The following is a 19,795-nucleotide window of genomic DNA, read 5'->3' on the forward strand; positions in this document are numbered from 1 at the left end:
GGGGTTGGGAAGCGCATCTGAAGGTTGCCGGTTTGATTCCCGGGTCGTTGTGTCCTTGGGCAAGACACTTCACCTACCGCCTACTGGTGTTGGCCAAAGGGGCCGATGGCGCGATATGGCAGCCTCGCCTCTGTCAGTCTGCCCCAGGGCAGCTGTGGCTACACCTGTAGCCTCCACCAGTGTGTGAATGAATAGTGGAATTGTAAAGCGCCTTGGGTGCCTTGAAAAGTGCTGTATAAATCCAATCCATTATTATTATAAAAAGCCACACGACAGTTATTTGGATTATTTGCCATTAAGGAGACGAGTCGCAGTCGGGATAAAAGAAACCTGGAGTCTTTTTGGTCGACCTCGCAGGTGAAACTCGAAGGCAACGAGCGAGTCAAACTGAACACGAGCCTTCCTCAGCACGCGTTGTTAACTTATACATGGCCACAGGCCCTGACAGTTTTCTGGCAGTTTATAGCAAAACTCCCAACTGGTTCTTGTTCTTCAGAGTCATGTTACCAAACAGCGAATCGCAGGCTCACACTCTGCACAATCTCAGTATCTTTAATGACAGCGGCTGATGAGCTATAAGAAGACTTCCCAAAATCAATAATCACGTCTTTTGATTTTGACGCCTTTAATGAAACGAAGGACTCATCACAACAACCCACAAAGTCCTGTACAACCTGCCCGTGGCCTGACTCGGTCCTGATCACTGTGTGTTGGGAGTTTACCTGATTACCTGAATTGAAACTGTGTAAAACTAAAACATTTTCATCAGAAGACTGAAATGTACGGAGCCCCTCTGACGACATGGTCCAAAAAATAAATAAATTGTGGCCATGAAATACTATTTCGTGAGCATGAAATGCTAATTTGTGGGCACGAAACACTTGACCGATAACCGTGATCCTTCAGGCCCTTGCAGTTGGTTGACAATAAAATCCAGGTCCTACGTACATCTGTAAAGCAACTGGGCTCGCAGTATCCTGTTTAAATGTCTCTCCGTAATAATGGTTCCTTGCATTGCAGGCTTTTCAAAATGCATTTGTAGCTCATCCCCAGCCTAAAATAAAACTTCATCATACTGTCTCTGTCCACGGTGCATAGGTTTAGCCTACTCTCATGCTTATGTCTCTACGCAGCTGTCCAGGAATTGTATCAATATGATGTGCGCAGGTTATCTGTTTCGTTGCCACGTTAGACCTATTTCGTGTCCTCGAAATAGTATTTCGTGGCCACAATTTATTTCTTTTTTCGACCATGTCATCAGAGGGGCTCCATAGAAATGAACTTAATGCCAAAATCACGCCTTTGTGTTTGATTTTCTTTTTCTTTGTGTTACTGTGACTGCCATCTCGTCCTGTGGCCTCTGCAGTCATTTTCATGTCTTTCTGTCATTTGAACATTAAAATGTTCAGTCACAGCGGCCCTGAGCCGCGAGGTTCACTCAGTGAAGAAGAAAAACCAGGACGTGGCAGAGGCCGCTCTCGTTCACCGTGCAGCAGAGTAACGTAGCCGTTCGTCCGCTACACACAGCAGCTCAGAGTTAGCGTATGAGTGCAGTTAGTTATGTAAGCAGTGATGTGTTAGTGTGAATCATACGTGTTATCTGAGCGAGCGTGTGTGCCCTGTTACACGTGCACGGCTGTGAATGTTTGCTCTTCTTTGTAGGAAGACTGTGAGTCACGTGCGCTCTCCTCCGAATTGGATTCCCATCTTCTGATTGCATGACATGCCTGACATGTTTCTCTGTTCTCTTGCATGCTTTCAATTAAATCTAACAGTTTTGATCTCTTGCGCTTGTTGACGCGAGGCTTGTAATCATGTTTTCTTTCATGAATCATGGATGTTGTCTGTTTCCTCCCTCTGCCTGCGATGATTCCCCAGCTGCTCTGGGAACGCTGGAGTTCGAGCTGAGGTACGAGCAGAGCTCCAACAAGCTGCACTGCACCGTGCTGCGGGCCAAGGTGAGGACGCTCTGCAGACACCGACACGCTCTTCTTCTCTGTTTTCATGCAACAGGAAGCATACAGCCCATATGGAGTAAAACCGATCAGCTGATTTACGCTGTGCAGTAACTTCAGTATATTTCATAAACCTTCATATCAGGAATGAAAGACACGTTTAAGGAGGATCCCAGGATTTTAAAGAAAAATCCGCCCTGAGCCCTTCACGTGAAAATCACTTTGTTTAGCTTTTTTAAGACAAGTTATAATCCAATAAGAGTAATAATAATAATAATCATGATATATGAGAAAGTTGCATAAAGCAGATTAAACACAGGGAACTATGTTATATAATAATAATTAAAGTCTGCTCTCAGCTGTGGATTTTCACCACTCATCATAAATTAAATCTGCTCTAGTTTCATGAACTGCTACGAATTAGATTCCCTCCACAGAGTGAAGAATAATGAAGGCTGTGCTGTCAAAGATAAATATGAGCTCTAATAGTATTTCTGTGCAAATTCAGATTTATTGAGCTACTTGGACCCGTGGGTCTGCTGCACAGATTGTTATTTGGTCAGTAAATTTCACTCACACACTTTTATTCGTCTGGGTGCTGCTGCTGAGGAGCGAGAGTAATCTCTGATTATGGATCTGAGGAAGCTGCAGGAAAACGATGCGTGCATCCTCAGCTCGTCGTTGACCCAGTAACAGTCCCAGAGCAGGTGTCAGGAGTCAGGAGGAGGTGAGATAAGAGGCGGCCGAGCCTCGGGCTGGAGACCCGTGTTTGGTGTGAAGAGCAGGCGTCGAGCTGGAGTCACCAAAGTGATGCTGATGGGCGTGCCGTGTGCTATATCCAGCAAACAGCCTAAAGTGAGATGAAACATATGACGTTTTCTGCTGTTTTACATCAGGATGCATTTGGTTTCACTGAGGTTTTACCTCAAAGTGTCATTATGAAAAACAACGTGTAATTCGTCCCTTTTAAAACTGTTCCTCAGGTTATCTGACATTTTGTTTGAATATCAGCAGCGATACACATCACTACAAACATCAGACTGACAGACTAAACGTACTACTCCGCTGGCACCAGGTACAAGCGTCGCCCACTTTAACCAAAATACCTCCTCGTAGGCGTTTTGCATAATTGTCCAGCCGTGTCTGACATCGGCTCGCTGAAATCTTTGACCTCTCTTCTTTTTAAAATCCCTTCAGCTGCAAAATGTTTGAAGGTTTTTCTCCTTCACACCACGTGGGATTCATTCCTGGCTTTAAAGCCATCACATCACACCATTTCCTGTTTTTGAGTCGTTCCTCTGAGTTATTTGAGCGCCACAGACAGTCCTGCTTAAAGCCCGGGAGGACAGGCCAGGAAAGGATGCATATTGTTGTGTATTTATGGAGAATCTGGCTCTTCACCAAAGATCACTCCTCCTTATGGTAGACGTGTGACGGCCTGCCTGTACCTGGCACAGGTTACACCGCACCTTGTTTTGGGTTCTCATCCGTCAGGCTTGCTCGGAGAATCATCTCACAGCTCACCATGACTGTTCACAGATGTTACAAAAGATGGCGTCGCCTCTGCGTCTGACTGCGACAGCTGTAATTCTTACTAATGTCAAACAGGAGGCGACTCTGTCAGATGCAAAAAGATTCCTGGTTGTGCAGAAGACACATGACTTCCTCTGTGACCTCAGTAAACACTCTCCTGATGGGTTTATGGGCTCGGTCACAAGTCTGAATAAAACATTGAATGCATTTTGTAAATTATGGTCCTTCTGAGAGTGAGAGAAGAATCATCCAGCTCTGTCTAACGAGCCATCAATCACAATCGCTACGAGCATCTGGTACTCCTGGTTTCGCACATCTTACACCAAGACAGTGATTTCAGACTCTCGGCTTGAGACGTCATGAAGAGAGAGCTGAAGCTGAAAGACATCCCCACCCTCAGCACGAGCCCACAGAGAGGGAGCAAACTTATCTGGGTCCAGCTTGTGGCAGAAGATGGGAAAAATCAGGAATATTTATTAAAACTCTTATTCTCTATTTTATTCTCTTCCTGATAACTACTGCGCTCAGTGTGGCCAAACCACCCCATCCAACAGCTCCACCTTTGATCCATGTATCCAGAGCGGGGTGTTCCTAAAGATCTGACAGCTGCTAATCTACACCACCTTTTTCAGAATGCAGATGGACCAACAGCAGCTCCGTGAGGATGAAGTGGAGTTACTGCAGACGTCCCAGCAGAAACTTTTTGGTGCTGATTTTACTGAAACATCAACAAGCATCAGCTTTACAGGGCTAAAGAACCAAAATCTGCAGTTCCTCTAACGTCCACTAGAGGCTCCAACACTTTATAGCCTGGCTCCATGTTTGCATTATTAGGGGCGTGGCCTCTGTAGCTGACACAGGTGGCTGTAGCTGTCTGCTAGCTTCATCTGACCTGGACCTCCAGTCTGTGTTTGTGCTGTTGGAGCCTTCAAATTATAATAATGACATTATTTGACCCGTAATATGGCAGCTGCGAGGTTATTGTACTAACTGTTCAAGAAGCCTGAGCTCCAGGTGTGCTGAGTGGAATTCTAGTATTTTACTTGCATGTTACTGGGATATAACACTCCACCCTCTATGAAGCTTTATAAAGTGGGATTTGCAAACCACAGTAGGCTGTGGAGTCCAGGAAGTGATGGGTCGGTGTTTGATGCCTTCAGACATCAACAAAAAATGTCTATGAAGTTTTAGGTGTTTATAAAAAAAGTGGATCTAAAGAGTTATTTTCAGGGAGGAAAGAAATGAAAGGTTATTTTTGTCTGTCTCAGAGAACCTCTGAGAGGCGTCTCCCATCATTACAAACACAAATATGATGGAGACGTGTTTGTTTGCTGTCGCCGTGCGCACACTGCTGAGGCTGTTCAGCATTGCTAACCTGCACAAACGCAGCATATATTAAAGAGATTTCTCCTCCCTGCATGTTGGCGTGTGCTGCATGCACCGCTGTCTCAGTGTGCATGCACAGATCCAGAGTGTGGGGAGCTGAACCTGCTCTGACTGCAGCCCGTCGTCTCTTTACAGTCTCCGTTTGTCTCCCTCTTGTTGTTTGTGACACTTAAATTGGACTCTGCTGTGACAGCTTGATCTGAATTATGGCGCAGTCGCTTCACCTCCTGCCTTTACCTTGTTTATCTGTCCAGAGACCGTTTGTTTGAAGCAGGTTTGTTTCGTCCCCTCGGGCTGCTGGCTTTATATTTCACAGTGAGAATAAACTCTTTGTTCTCATTAAATAAACAACTCAAAAGTGTTTGTATTTCACAAAAAGCTTTTCATTAGTCACACCAAAGTTAGCTTCAAAGAACCAGAAACAGATTTCAGCAAATTCAAAAAACGGCATTTTTTCTACTCGGCTCTCTGCCCGTGTTAAACATGAGGACACGAGTGCACCTCTCACAAACTGTTTCCCCGACAAATTTCCAAACGTCCCAGTTTTATTTTGGATGCATCCATAATTTCACTTTGCACAGGAACAAAAACCAGGAGAACGATGCTAACGGTCGTCCTTTGTGCTACGAGCTGCAGCGGTTCTCACACACGTCTCCTCACCAGTCCTGAGCATCTCTGAAGCTCCTCCAGGTTTGATGGTGTTTTCACCATCAGTGGGGCTGAAGCCCATCAGTAACCGTCACTTTGGTCTTCTGGAGGTTGTTCTTCACCACAAGACCAACGTGATGACCAAACGCACGTTTCTGGTTGTCGTGCTGGAAGGCTTTGTTTAATGTACACGGAGGAAGCTAACTTTAGGTCATAATGAACTACAGTCGAATTCTGAACACTTAATACAAATGAAAAGAATCTGGTCCCATTACTGAATCACACTTCGTGCTCCACAGCTGGTGACAGAAAGTTGTTGGAGCTCAAAGCTGTTCCTGTCATGTATGGTTTGTGTCCTGAAGCTGCAAAGTCTTCAGATTTTAATGAAGCAGAGATCAACACGAGCCGCTTCGAGCACAGAGGCAAAGTCCTCTCCTTCCCTCTTAGATCACCGTGACATTGATGCAGTCGGCGCTGCTCTCGCTCTGCAGTGCAACACTAATAGAAACACATGTGAGAATGAAATTGCTTCATTTCGTGAGGGATGGGAGATAATCTGAGCACCTGCTGTATCCTTTGTTTCCTCTGCTGTTTTCTTAATTTGAGTACCTACTTGAATGTCGGTGATTTCCCTCCTGGCATCGACTCATTTCTGCAGCAGATGAAGGAGCAGTTTCAGATTCGAGCAGGTGGATTAACTCGGCGCTCCCTGCTGTGTGCACACATTTCTTTCTGCAGGGACGAGGGAAAGCTCAGAATTTTTTAACACCTTTAACATCAGCAAATAAAAGACACGCCTGGTAACCGCTGCCAGAAACGTTCAGCAGAATAATCCACCAATTCTAAGGTTAAATATTTGATAGAAACATTAAGAAGCAGCTTTTTGTGCGGGCAGTGAATCCACATTATTCAAACACGATCCAGCTCTGACCCGATGTTGCCGTGGACACGGGACCTCTGGCGGGTGCAGCGAGTCGCTCTTGTAGGTTTATACATGTGAACATTAACACTGTTCGACCGTGGCTCAGGGGGTTGGGAAGCGCATCTGTAACCGGAAGGTCGGCGGTTTGATCCCCGGGCTCTCTGTCCTGGTCGTTGTGTCCTTGGGCAAGACACTTCAACTACAGCCTACTGGTGTTGGCCAGAGGGGCCGATGGCGCGATATGGCAGCCTCGCTTCTGTCAGTCTGCCCCAGAGCAGCTGTGGCTACAACTGTAGCTGCCTCCACCAGTGTGTGAATGTGAGAGTGAATGAATAGTGGCATTGTAAAGCGCTTTGGGTGCCTTGAAAAGCGCTATATAAATCCAATCCATTATTATTATTATTATTAGAGGAACTGCAGGTTTTTCAGCTTCAGCTGCTGGAGCCCAAACTCAAAGCTGTAGGAGAGTCAGACACAAACGCCATGCGTCCACGTGAACGACTGTGGCTGAACCAACTAACTGCTCACACCATTCAAATGAAACTGGATGTCTGACACTGATGAACAAAAGTACATGTAATTGAAACTCGAGGTATCATAGCTGTCACTTGTGACACTGGATTGTATTTCAGGTAGATGTGGAAGGTCAGATTCTGTGTGGTGCCTCGGTCTCATTAAAAATGCTGTGGGTGGGGGTGGAGGGGAATATGCACAGAAGGAGAAATCGCTTCGTCTGCCGGCACTGCAAATGTCAAAGCTGTTGAAAGAGATTTAGGAGCAATTTGTCACGATGTCTGCTCCCACTGATGAGGTCAAGAGATTCAAATCAAGTGTTTCATCTGCCCGTGTGGAAAAATCATCTGTCCTGTCGCCTCTTTTAGTTTTTATACTCCTGAGATGTGAACAGCCGGAGAAGATGTGGAGAAAATGTCAGGAATCACAGGTTATAGCGGCTGGATTTATAGTAAAGTGGGAATTCTTGGTTTTGGGTTCCTGTTCTGATTCTGTATTTATTCTAATGATACGTTCCAGGTGACATATTTCACTTCCTCTCTTAACTTTATTATTATGATAGTTTTTATAACCTTTCCTGGGTTAGTCTCACGGTTCATGTAGAGGATAGCTGTACCTGCCGTGACGTTCCTCTCGCCATCTTCGTGATTGTAATCTGGATGCAATGAAACATCAAATAATAATAATGATATGCTCACTTGCTTCTGTTATCTGCAGGGTCTGAAGCCGATGGACTTCAACGGTTTAGCTGACCCGTACGTCAAACTGCACCTGCTGCCCGGAGCCTGTAAGGTGAGAGACCGTTCATAACCACAGAGGGTTGGTGTGACAGAGCGGGACGCTGGGATTGGGCAGGATGGAGGCAGACTGTGTGGACCTCAAAAGCTCCAGTTGAAAGAAGAAGAAAGTCCCACTGAGTGTTCAGGTGTTTCTGACCTGCAGGCTGTGCCTCATGTTTCCAGCATGAGCTTGATGAGGAGCACTACAGCACTTCTCAGGAAGGGAAAGAAAAAGAGGAAACACTCAGCTGACCTCCCATCATTCCACAGTGGGTGATGGCAAAAATGACTGATGACTCATTAGTGGCAGTAACTGAAGGATGCTTGTAAGGATGCTCCAGAGTATCCTCAGGTGAAGGAGGTCATCTTAATGTTGTTATGACTGCAGATGCCTCCAGATCACTTCACTCTGTTAGAAACCTTCATGAGAAATGCTTTACTTCCTGTTTTATTTTGAAAGTATTTTTCACCGTGTGTCTCTGGTGTTTTTGCCTCTGTCTTGTTTTCCTCTGACATCTTGCTTCACCACGGCACTAATCTCTGAGATTTCATGCTTTCACTTTCATACTTTGCTACCTGCCGGCTCGTCGCCCTCTTTGTGATCGATACCACAGGGTTATACCAGTGATACCAGTGAAACATGGCGAGGGCAAGATTTGAGTGTACCGACTAATTCAACATCCCAGACTATCAGACACTACTCGTCCTTTAGATCCTGCTGTGTTTGGAGAGATGTGCACACGGAGACATCAGTGCCCTGACGAAACAGCTGAAGGGATAATAACCTTCCTGCAGATGCTACACATACTTCTGCTTATAGGGCTGTTCGATATAACCATATATATCTGATGACGACATAAAAACGTCTTTCGTTGCATTTCACACTATCGTTTGTTTCGTGGTGTCTCAAAATAAACTGTTTACATTAATATTTGTTCATGGTTCTGATGTCACTGTAGTGGCTATATTAATAAACTTCTCTTCCTCTTATATTTAATATAACCACACTACAGACGGACAAGCGCCTGTTTTTATGCGTTGTCGTTAGCAACAACGACGGTAACAGCATCGCGTGTCCGCTTGTTTATGTTCCACATAAACCTTTCACAATAAAGCTCAAGATCCTGTTGAGACTTTTCAAAATAAACTGAATAACGTGAAAGAGCAGATTATTTACGGATGAGAAGTAAAAAAGAGCCGCCAGGAGCTAAAAAATAGACCTTAGACTCAAACGTTAGAACAGCTTTTCCCCGCAGCACGCCGTGTAATAAATACAAAGAAAACGGCGCCGTTACAACTCATGTCTAAAAATGTGTCGTTTCATGCATCGGTTAAAACACTCGACTCCAGCTACACGACGCGCAGCTGGAAACACGTCAAGCAAGTCGAGCTGCCCGAGATTCACAGAATTTACAGAAAATGTTACATGTTTGTGATTTATATGGTTATCGATATCGGGATATGAGGTTTTGGTCATATCGCGCAGCCCTATCTGCTTATCTAGAACAAAGTTGCTGTTGACGTTCGACTTTGTGTTAGGGGAAGCCACACAGAGGTGCTGTAACGTAAGTAAAGATGATGACTCTGTTACAACAGTTCATCCCACACGAACATCAGCGTGAATTAAAGATTTTGTTTGGAACAGTTTCACAGTAAAGCCAAACTGGACCCTTTGAAGGACACGACAGCCTTCATCATGAAAGACGGGCTTGAGTCTAAACCACTGTGGGCAGGTTAGAAACTCCTAAAAAGAATCTTATGTGTTATAAATTGTTTTCTTTCATGTCACTAGTTTGACCAAAGTGCAAACTGTTTGCTCGGCGCTTGTTTCGTTTTCATTGCTGGATAAAGGAACAAGTGAAATTCTCTCCAGCGTGAGGATGAAGTAGCATCAGCAGAAAATGAACAGTCGACGGACGTGTTTCTACACATGAAAACGGGAACTTTGTGGGCGGAGCAAACACCTACAGAGAGGTGCGCAGCACAGCTAGTGTAACTGAACAAATAAGAGGACGAAGCATCGCCCTCTGACCTCTGTGTCACTTCCTGCTGCTTAAAATGGCCCATATGGAAAAGAAATAGTAAAAACTTATATGTGATTACTCATGAAAGTGGCCACTTTCTCATTACTTTCATACATTGTTTTAGTAAGTATCCAAAACATACAAGTTTCATTTATATAATTTTTAAGGGATCTTATATCTGTTTTCACTCTTGTATGCTTTTCATACAAGTTTCACACAAGACAGATACAAACTTTATAAGATTTATCTTTTCCATATGGGGGATGTTGTTTATTTCTCTCACACCAGATTTGGTCGAGTTGAGTTTTTGTTTTTTTTAGCAGCTTGGGTAACATCGGTGTCACTGACTCATTGTTATTTTCTCTCTGCATTTTGATGAGCCGGAGGTAAAGGTGCCACTCTGCTCGTACAGCCACAGACCGACCAGATTTATTTTTCTGCTTTTTCTTATTTCCTCTCAAATATTTGCCGTTACAACGGCGTTCACATAAAACACGGTCAGGTTCTAATAATGAAGTCAGTGTTCAGCGCATCAGTACAGTATTCACAGCGCTTCACTTCAAGCTTCAAACTCAGACATGCAGACATGCACCACTGTAGGCCCGACTGGTGGCGTGCTGTAGACGCGGTCAGAGCGGCCGTCGGGTCACACCGAGTGCGTTCTGACAAAGTGGGACGTTTTTGAACTTCCTGTGTAACAAATAACACCAAACATGTTGTTTTTGGATAAAATTCATCCTCAGCGTGAAGAAAAGTCGACCTCGTGGTCTGATTGGTCAAATTTGATTATTCAGGTTCAAAAAGTCGAGCTTAGTTATTAATAACTATTCATTTACCATTATGAACAGTTAGACTACAGAAGCTGTTGGGGACACTCAGCGCTGTCGTGTCAAAGACAGGAAGTTACAGGAAGTTACAGGAAGTTAGGAGGCTGGAATCACGTGACTGTTACCTTTTAATATCCATGCTTCAGAAAATCAAACTGACATCAGTTTGACAAAGTTGATCATGTTCAAAAAAGTGTCACAAGGTTTTGTTTCCCACGGAGGTTATTTTGTGTGAGAGCGCTTCACTTTGAGCAGTCAACGATGCAAAACTGCTCTAAGAATAAAAATATGCAGCTGGAAATGAGAAGAACATGATACAGTCAGCTGAAATATGTAAAAAGTGATTTTATTCTGGTTTCGTGGCCTCTGTGTTTACGTAAAGCCGCCTGTGAGCGCCTGAAATGTAGCGTCCACGGTTCAGTGGTGGTGCTGGCAGCACATTTTTGGCTTCGGCTCATTTCAGGATTTTCAGAAGCCGTTTCAAAGCCATGAAACGAAATCCTCCTCCTGACACGAGCAATGTGTAAAAATACTGAGGACGGATTGACTTTTATCCTGATGCTAGTTAAGTCTCTCGGCGGGTTTCCGGCACCTTCGCTGAAGTGATGCTTTGATTTTTGCTTTATTAATTGTGCAATCTTTGTGAACTTGAGTTTATTGCTGTGAGGAGACAGCAATGACTGTCTGGGTCCCCAAATAACATTAAAGTTTATCTCCATCTTGGCTCTGGTGTGAAAAAGAAAATCTTCTCTCTGACCTGTTTTTCCTTTCGTCCTGTTGTTGATGGGATCTTATTTTTATTTGACTTTTGTCTTGAAGCGACGCAGCCACGAATTCAGTCTTTAATGAGATTCATACCTGAGCTTAAAAAGGTTTAAACACATTTTCTGCACTGTTTGAACTTCTGTGCAGAGCTGCTGAAATGAAATGTCAAACTGTGTTAGTAATTACTAATATCTCTGTGTGTGTGTGTGTCCTTCAGGCCAATAAGCTGAAAACGAGGACGATCCGTAACTCCCTGAATCCAGTGTGGAATGAAACGCTCACTTATGTCGGCATCACAGAGGAAGACATGCACAGGAAGACGCTCAGGTCTGTGTTTATATCTGCGTGTGTGACAAACACACACTGGGGATAATTCATCACATCTCATTTCAGAGCAATTATGCTCACAGCCATTAATCAGCTGCTCTTACATCCTGACATTCAAATCAAATCACAAATCAAATCAAATCACTTTTTATTGTCACATCACATGTGCAGGCACACTGGCACAGCACATGCGAGTGAAATTCTTGTGTGCGAGCCCCACAAGCAACAGAGATGTGCAAACACAACAACACAAACGAGCAAAATACAAGAATGGCCAACCTGAAACTAATAAATATATGTACAATATATAATAGTGTATGCATTTCTGGATGTGTATACTAAATATTTTCCTACGTGTGTGTGTGTGTGTGTGTGTGTGTGTGTATACACATTTTTACAAATTAAATAGTAAAAAAATAAAATAAAATAATAATAATAATAATAAAATATATAAAATAAAATATACAGAGTTGAATATGTGCAAAACAGTGGCATTACTGTACAGTATGGAGTGCATAATGTTGAAGTTCCAGTAGTGAAGCTGAGGTGTCTATGACGTGTTCAGCAGTCTGATGGCCTGGTGGAAGAAGCTGTCTCTCAGTCTGCTGGTACGGGACCGGATGCTGCAGAACCTCCTTCCTGATGGAAGCAGTCTGAACAGTTTATGGCTGGGGTGACTGGAGTCCTTGATGATCCTCCCCGCTTTCCTCAGGCAGCGCTTCCTGTAGATGTCTTGGAGGGAGGGAAGCTCACCTCCAATTATCCGTTCAGAGCACCGCACATATGAAGCTCAGTTGTCACATTTCATTAGTTTAGCTGTCGGAGCAAAAAGCTGCACCAAGATGAAATTAAATGTTGTCTTTGCTGCTTTTCGCAGCTATCAAACACTTTTTGTTGCCAATATTGTATCAAGATCCTTCCCCGACTCTCTGGCTGCCTCTAACAGTCTGATTGGACTGAATCAGTCCTTCACAGAGTCAGAGACAACAGCAAAGAGCACACAGCGAGCTGCTGTGAATAAAGCAGTTTGTCAGAGTTATCAGATAAACAGCTGCAGCCAAAAAAGGCTTGTTGTAGTGAATGAAGCCATCGTAAAAAACTACAGTAAACATCAGAAAGACTTTTGGGTTTAAATGACAAATGAGCCTCAGCCATCTTTATTCTGGCTGATGATGGCTAACACTAAGCTAACATGGACAAATAGCAAGTTGCTCTACAAAACCACAAGCTGTGATTTGGTAAATAAGTTTTACCCCTGATGAAGGTAAAAACATGCCCCAGATTTTTAGTGGTGCATGTTGAAATAATTTACACTGCAAACAAAAACCCAGAAATTAACTCTCAGTGTCCATAATCTGATGTCGTGTGAGGGTCCAGCTGTGTGCCAGCAGAGGTTGGACCCAAACGCAGCACTGCAGAGACAAGACATGAACTTGTGCTAAAGACCGAACACTGAGACGAATAATGGACGGGACATGACAACAAGACTGACAAACAGGAAACACTGCCGACAACACACAAGCAAAACAGTAAGGGGACGAAACCAGAGCCACTATGGAAAACTGAACTAGGAGTCACTCTGGAAACACCAGAACACAAAGCACTGGATCAGCGACCCAGGACAGCGTGTGCCTAACATTATTCATAAAATCACAGAGTGAAAACCAGTGTTGGGACTAACGCGTTATTAAGTAACATGTTACAGTAACGTTATCATTGTGGTAACGAGCACGGTAACTAGTTATTATGCCAAAATCAGGAACGCGTTACTCGTTACTGGGATTTAGATAGGCTCGTTACTCGTTACTTCGTGTGGTGGCTATCGCGGAGCTTCCACAGATTCAGTAACATTAGCAAGTGGTGGAGGCCAGCAGGAAAAGAGACCCGAGGCGGCCGCCGGTCCAAGTGTGAACTGAACTTCAGGTAAGAAGTTATGACCTGCAGTCTCTCTGGGTCAGATATGAACCAAGTTTAGGTGGAGTTTATTTTCGTTATTCTGACTTTTTCCGTACTGCGTGCTAGCTAGCATGACGGAGTTTCTATACAGCTGGGTGGTGCTATGAAGTTAATGTTGTTGAACTTTATTTTGTTCATAAGTTATTAGAGTTGCCAACCGTCCCGTCTGGTATTCAGAGAAAATATTACGCGTTTCTTATTGAGGTGAAAAGGAACAGTTTGTCCCGTAATTCAGCTACAATGAAAAAGGCACAAAGCTGGAGTTATTCTGTGTCTTTGCTGCACAGCTGCCTCTTCTTCTTTCATTCTCTCCCCTCCCTCTCCCGTTTCTACTTCAGTCATGAAACTGATCAATGATCAGCTGATTGGCTCTCTTGTTTGTTTATCGCCCACTTTGCGCCAGAAAGAGGAAACCAGCGGATGTCGCGCTAAACAACAGCAGCACCTTTAAGCTTGATCAGCTGTTGTTAGAATTTATTTAATATTAATTTCTAGTATCAGCTGATGTTTGCTGGAGCCACAGCTGTAAAGCTGCTGGTCATGATATGGTTTGGTTATCTGGTGAGAGGGAAACATGAAGATGAAACCAGGAGATGACCTTACCGAATCATCAGAGCTGAACAGGTGATGGAGAAACAGGTTTACCTTTTAGGTGACATGAATGAGTTGAAGGGAAGTTATGAGCTGTTTCTGAGAGACAAATAACACCAGGATCCTTTTCTAAGTAGCTGACAGCTGGTAACTGTGCAGGGGTGGATCTAGGAAAGTGTTGCCAGGGGGCATGTAGGGCATTAACAGGGAGAGGGGGGCACAAAGAAATACTTCTCTTTCTTATTCTCATTTAAAATGTCTCACTTTTAAAAAATAATTATCTGAGTCTTACAACAAACGATTGATAGATTGATGCATATATACCATCAGAACAGTGCACATCACTGTCACAACAGCGTTTGTTTTCATTCAAAGGCTTTATGATTTTTCCTATAATGGTGGGCCGGTCTCTAGTCAAAATGTCCGGGACGATTTTCTGTCCCAGTCCAGCCCTGTATGCAGCTCATCTGCAGTCTGGTGTTACTTACATCTTCCTATTCAGAAGGCAGAATTTCCGAGTTCTGAGTACAATCGAAAGCACCACGACTGCAGTTTTTGTGTTGGATGTAAAAGGCGCACATGACGCTGTGACGTAGGCTAGAATCATGGCAGCAGTCAATGACGGTCCAGGCGTGGGGTTTCTCTCGTGGAAATATGCACATTATCTTTTCCTTTCTGTTGGTAGGTGGCACAGTGCACTGTGGCAAGTAAGCAAGCTAGAAGACTGCAAAGTTATGGAAGCAACACATTAACAAGAGAATTCTGAGTAAAAACAAAGTTACTTTCCCTAGTAACTAGTTACTTTGAAAGTAACGAGTAACTTGAAGTAACTGAGTTACTTTTGAGAGAAGTAACTAGTAATGTAACTAAGTTACTATTTTAAAGTAACTTACCCAACACTGGTGAAAACTACCATCAAGTAAATAAAAGAGCAATGACAAAGATTCAGACCATACTGAGACTCCCCACTTGCCTGACAGGGCCGTGCAGAGAGGTTTAAAGGGGCGGGTGCCCAAAGTTAAAAAGGGGCACATTGAACCAGGCTGAATAACAACACACATTCATCAAGAATCTAATATGGGAAGGGCAGGGCTGTGTTGATCTGAGACTGTAGACATTAAAAAGTCCACAGGAGAGATGGTAGCTGATTAAACAAGTGTCATGAGATAATAACAAAATGCAAAGATTGGTGACAGCGCTTGGAACCATAAGGACACAAAAAACTGTGAGAAATAATTTAGGCTCTGCCTGTGAATCACTCTTTGCTTCTCTTCTTCCTTCCATCCCATCATTTCATATATCACTCTCCACTTGCTGTCTATGTGAGAACAAGGCACAACTTGCTATTGCAATAAACTATAATCTAATTATCCACACCTAACAACTCCAGCACTTAATCTAAAATAAAATGATGACAGAAAAATGTTATAGCCCTGCCTTTAGTAGCCTCACACAGCTCCTGCTGTTTCCTCCTCATGTCCTTACCAGCCATGTCTGCACAATGTTATATCATGAGTAATAATTTTTAAAAAAATGACAGTTTTTAAAAGTGACATTTTAGACCTTCTTCAGAATACTGTATATACTATGGGCATCATGGTGCTGATCCAGAATCCTTACATATTTATTACTAGAGCTACAATAATAAAGCAAAGAGGAGGGGGAAGTAATAAATATGAAATAATGTATTTATGATGATTCCATTTGTTTCACTATCCTCTCTGTGCAGGGGCAAAGCTTATTACATGTTTAAACTGTAGAGATACAATCATTTTACTGCTGTAAAATCCAACTTTTGTCTTATTTAAAATATAAATCTAATATAATCTGCTTCTTAATGTATGTTCTTTAAAATACAGCTTGTGTTTTTAAATATATTATAATTATAATAATTATTATGTGGACATGCATATTAGATCGTTTTTTAGTGAAATATAATCCCTCCAGAAAGGCAGGAAATGCCCAGAAACTTACTTTAAAACTAAATATGTTCCCTAAAACGGTGACAGAGATACAGACCCATGACAGCCATACACAGGTAGCCAGCAGCTGTGACCAGCACTACCTGTGCAGTTAATAAAAGGACAGGTAATGTTTGTCACGCTGTTGCACACACAGCACGCTCGTTTGTTTCAGTTCGTCAGTCCAACGTGTACGTAATAAGCTAATACTCCTGTGTGCTACACACTACAGTGTGCGCTGTACACCTACTTACTGGTTGTGTCGCATCAGTCTGTGTCTCTGAGTTAACTTGTGTTTCTCCTGCAGCTCCGGACCGCTAAAAATGCGCGTGCTCTTTGTGAGCTCGTTCCCGGCTCGTAACCAGCGCGTTCTGCCGTCAAGGGCGCTCATTGGTTAAATGTGATCATGTGACTGATGCAAGCCAGATCCTTTTATTTAGCAAAACTGTGATTAATAGTTAAATATTATTTTTGAGGGGCACAGACAGGACTCCGCACGCACACACACATAAAAAAAATAATAATAATTTTTTTTTAAAAAGTTACCTCAACAAAAGGGCACTTTGGGCACCCATCAGGAAAGGGGCGGGTGCTCAAGCCCCTCTACCCCCCCCCCTCTGCACGTGCCTGTTGCCTGATCACGGACATCAGAATATCTGTGGCTTCTTATTTAAACTTGTTGTGAGTCCCTGCAGTTAGAAAGTCCTCGGTCATGGTTCATGAGAGAAACAACCACACGACTGAGTGAAAACCTAACCCTGACCAGGCTGTCATTCACTGCAGCAGTCACAGTTAGAAGCTGTGGTTTGTAGGGCTGAAACATGTTTAAACACATTATCACAGGGTGTCACAGGGTGTCACAGTGGCAGCAGTAATAAATAGTCTGTCTGGGTCCAACGATGCAGCACCGTCTGTACTGATTCTCTGATACTGTGCTGGTCTGAAGAAGAAGTTACTGTTTCCACAGCAGCATACAGAATAAAATAGTATAATTCACAAAATCAACACTGTTAATAGTAAAGTGAAAGACTAATAATGCAGTAGTGCAAATTTTTATGTATAGCAGTGATAAAAATCAGACTCATGCTGAACTGTGCAGACGATGTAGCGTGCACTGAGATTGTGCAAGAGAGAAAGAGTGGTAGTGCAAGCGGCATTAATAAAAATATATAGAGTGTAAACCTGAAGAGACAGCAGCATGAAGGGCGATCCAGAAATGTGTGGAGTCTGTCCTGACAGGAGTGTTCACCTGCAGAGAGAACAGCATCATCTCCTGCAGCGTTCCTCAGGTGGGTTCTCCACGATGGGTTCTCCACGATGGACAGCAGTGTGTTCAGTCCTGACCCTCACTGACTGACTGACCAATGAATCGTTCCAGCCTTGACCCTGCTGGCACCTCTGGCGACTGGTAGAAGATCTCCAACATGTTGGTGCACATCACTGAAGGATCTGAGCTGAACGTAGAAGCAGAATACAGCGTGCTCTGCCCTCCAGGCTGTTGGCAACATGCGTGACGTACAGAACATATGACAGAGGCAACAGCTCCTTTCAACGTGATCGTCCTGCTGCTTTTTCATTTGACTTCAGAGTGCAGCATAATCAGAAGTGTCCTGTGGAGAATTGTGGCGTGGTCTTCTAAATGATGGAGCCCCCCTGTACTGATAAACGTGTGTTTGCAGCACAGCGGGACGGTGAACGCAGCGGGAAGCCTTCGATTACGGAGCTCGGGAGCAAACGTGTGGAAAACACCGAAGCAAAGCTGTGAATGAACCTGTGAGGGAAACACGAGCTGGCGTCTCACGGTTCCTCCTGAAGCAGTGACCTCCTTGTCCTGGCTCCTTAACGGGATCCTCCACTCCAAAACTTTTCATCATCAAACACTCTGCTTCCTTCTTTACAAAGAAAGCTGTGATCTGCTTGGATTTAAAGGGATTTGGGATAATAAATTCTGGCTGACACAAGTTTTATTCTTTAGAGGTAAAACTTTGCTGTCTTGTTGCTTCTGGAGCTTTAACTTTTCCTTAAGTCATCAGTCTCTGGCTTTAAGCTTCTGACATGCATCCGTGATTTGAAGCTGCATAAATAAAAGAGACTTATATTATATTTCATCCCATGGAGGTCCAGTACAGCCATGAAAGCAGACTGAACAGAGAGACGTTATCTGGTAATTGCAGCCTCAGGTGATTATCGGTCATTTCTGTCTGCAGCTCGGCTGTTCGGGGCCATTACCCGCTGCTTTTGTAGCCTTTCATTTCTTTACAATTTGAAGACTGAATCCGCAGAATTAGCTTTTAATCGTTTCATCTGAGCCGTCACTGAAGTATAAAAACATGAAGACTCTCAGTGCTCTGATTTCTAAATGAGTTTGCACATCAGATGTAACGATACAGATGATATCGTTGGATCTGATGTGCAGCGTATGACTCTTCTGTCTCTGCTCCTCGCTCACAGCCTGAAAACCTCTGAAATCCAAATGAAAAAGTAGGCCGAGCAACAGCAGCCCAGTAAGTGCGGCGTTTCTTTGGCCTCCCGTGCACAGGAGTTGTTTGACTCTTTTCAGTTTGGCCCACGCCAAAACCATAAGTGTCAAACCTTGGCTGGATTAAAGAGCTGAACATTGATGAAAACAGCTGAGATCTGGGTTTGATCTCAGCGCTGCGACAACGTTTTTCGAAGGTTGGGGGAAAAGTTGAAACTGTGTGTCATTCAAATACTCTCCTCACTATGCTGTAAAAGTCAGATGATGACACTTCTCACTTTTCAAAACTTGAAAAACGTCTAAGAATCCGTTGTATTAATGTCCTTACTTCCTAAAACAGTCTCGGTTATAAAACTTCACATTTTAACAAACAGGTTTTTGCTTTCTGAACAAAAACACCTGTTTGGAAAACAAGCTTAATTAAAGAGTCGGGGCTTAAAAACACAGCCTCTCACCCCGTCAGCTCAGGCATTGTGTAACCACACAGATGTGTACCTTTCGTGGACTCACTACATCACGGATTAATCTGTGGTTATACAGCAGTTTCTACTCTACGGGATCAGTCAAATAAAACGCGCCTCATTCACATAAGGTTTTTTCTACACCTAAATACTTTCTGTCTGACAGTCACACTCTGATGAACACAACAGAGCAAATTGGGGTTCAGTATCTCACAAAAGGAGACAAAAAAGAAGGAAAGAAAAATACTAATGATAGCATCAACACTCCTATTAGAGTGATTAGTAACTAATAATAAGCCCATCCGGTCTGTGTGTCTGACGTCATTAACTGTTTCCGGGTCCAAACTCTGCTGCATCACTGAGCTACAAACTGCACTTTCATCTGTAATACAATGATAGCGTGGCTGCTTTACCAGGTTTAACATCCAGACAATGAAAACAGAATTTATTAAATTTGATGTGCTACGTGATCGCTAGCGACACAGCTATGTTAGCATAAACACTGAAGCTGGAGGATGATGCTAACTTTCTTCCACTCGATAAAAGTCAACGTGATGGTTCCTGATGGTTAGTAGTGATGGTAAATTTGATTCTTTTTACTGTGTGAGTGAGTGATTCGTTCGCTCTATGATTCAGCACAGGAGGGAAGGGGGTGAGTAGCTCAAATG

General features: G+C 43.5%; 1 protein-coding gene across 1 annotated transcript in view; it reads left to right on the forward strand.

Moving 5' to 3' along the window:
- The window catches only part of doc2a (double C2-like domains, alpha), a 64,387-nt gene that overhangs the window by 17,566 nt on the left and 27,026 nt on the right, over window positions 1–19,795 (forward strand). Inside the window, exons 3-5 of the mRNA XM_086290306.1 lie at window positions 1,879–1,958; window positions 7,675–7,749; window positions 11,570–11,679. Of these exons, the coding sequence (XP_086146432.1) occupies window positions 1,879–1,958; window positions 7,675–7,749; window positions 11,570–11,679 (265 nt within the window). The remainder of the gene's footprint in view (window positions 1–1,878; window positions 1,959–7,674; window positions 7,750–11,569; window positions 11,680–19,795) is intronic.

The sequence above is a fragment of the Aulonocara sp. 'chitande type north' Nkhata Bay genome, linkage group LG4, assembly GCF_057382095.1.
Source record: "Aulonocara sp. 'chitande type north' Nkhata Bay isolate Kocher_YH1m ecotype deep benthic linkage group LG4, A_spYH_male_GT1.1, whole genome shotgun sequence".
Taxonomy (NCBI): Eukaryota; Metazoa; Chordata; class Actinopteri; order Cichliformes; family Cichlidae; genus Aulonocara; species Aulonocara sp. 'chitande type north' Nkhata Bay.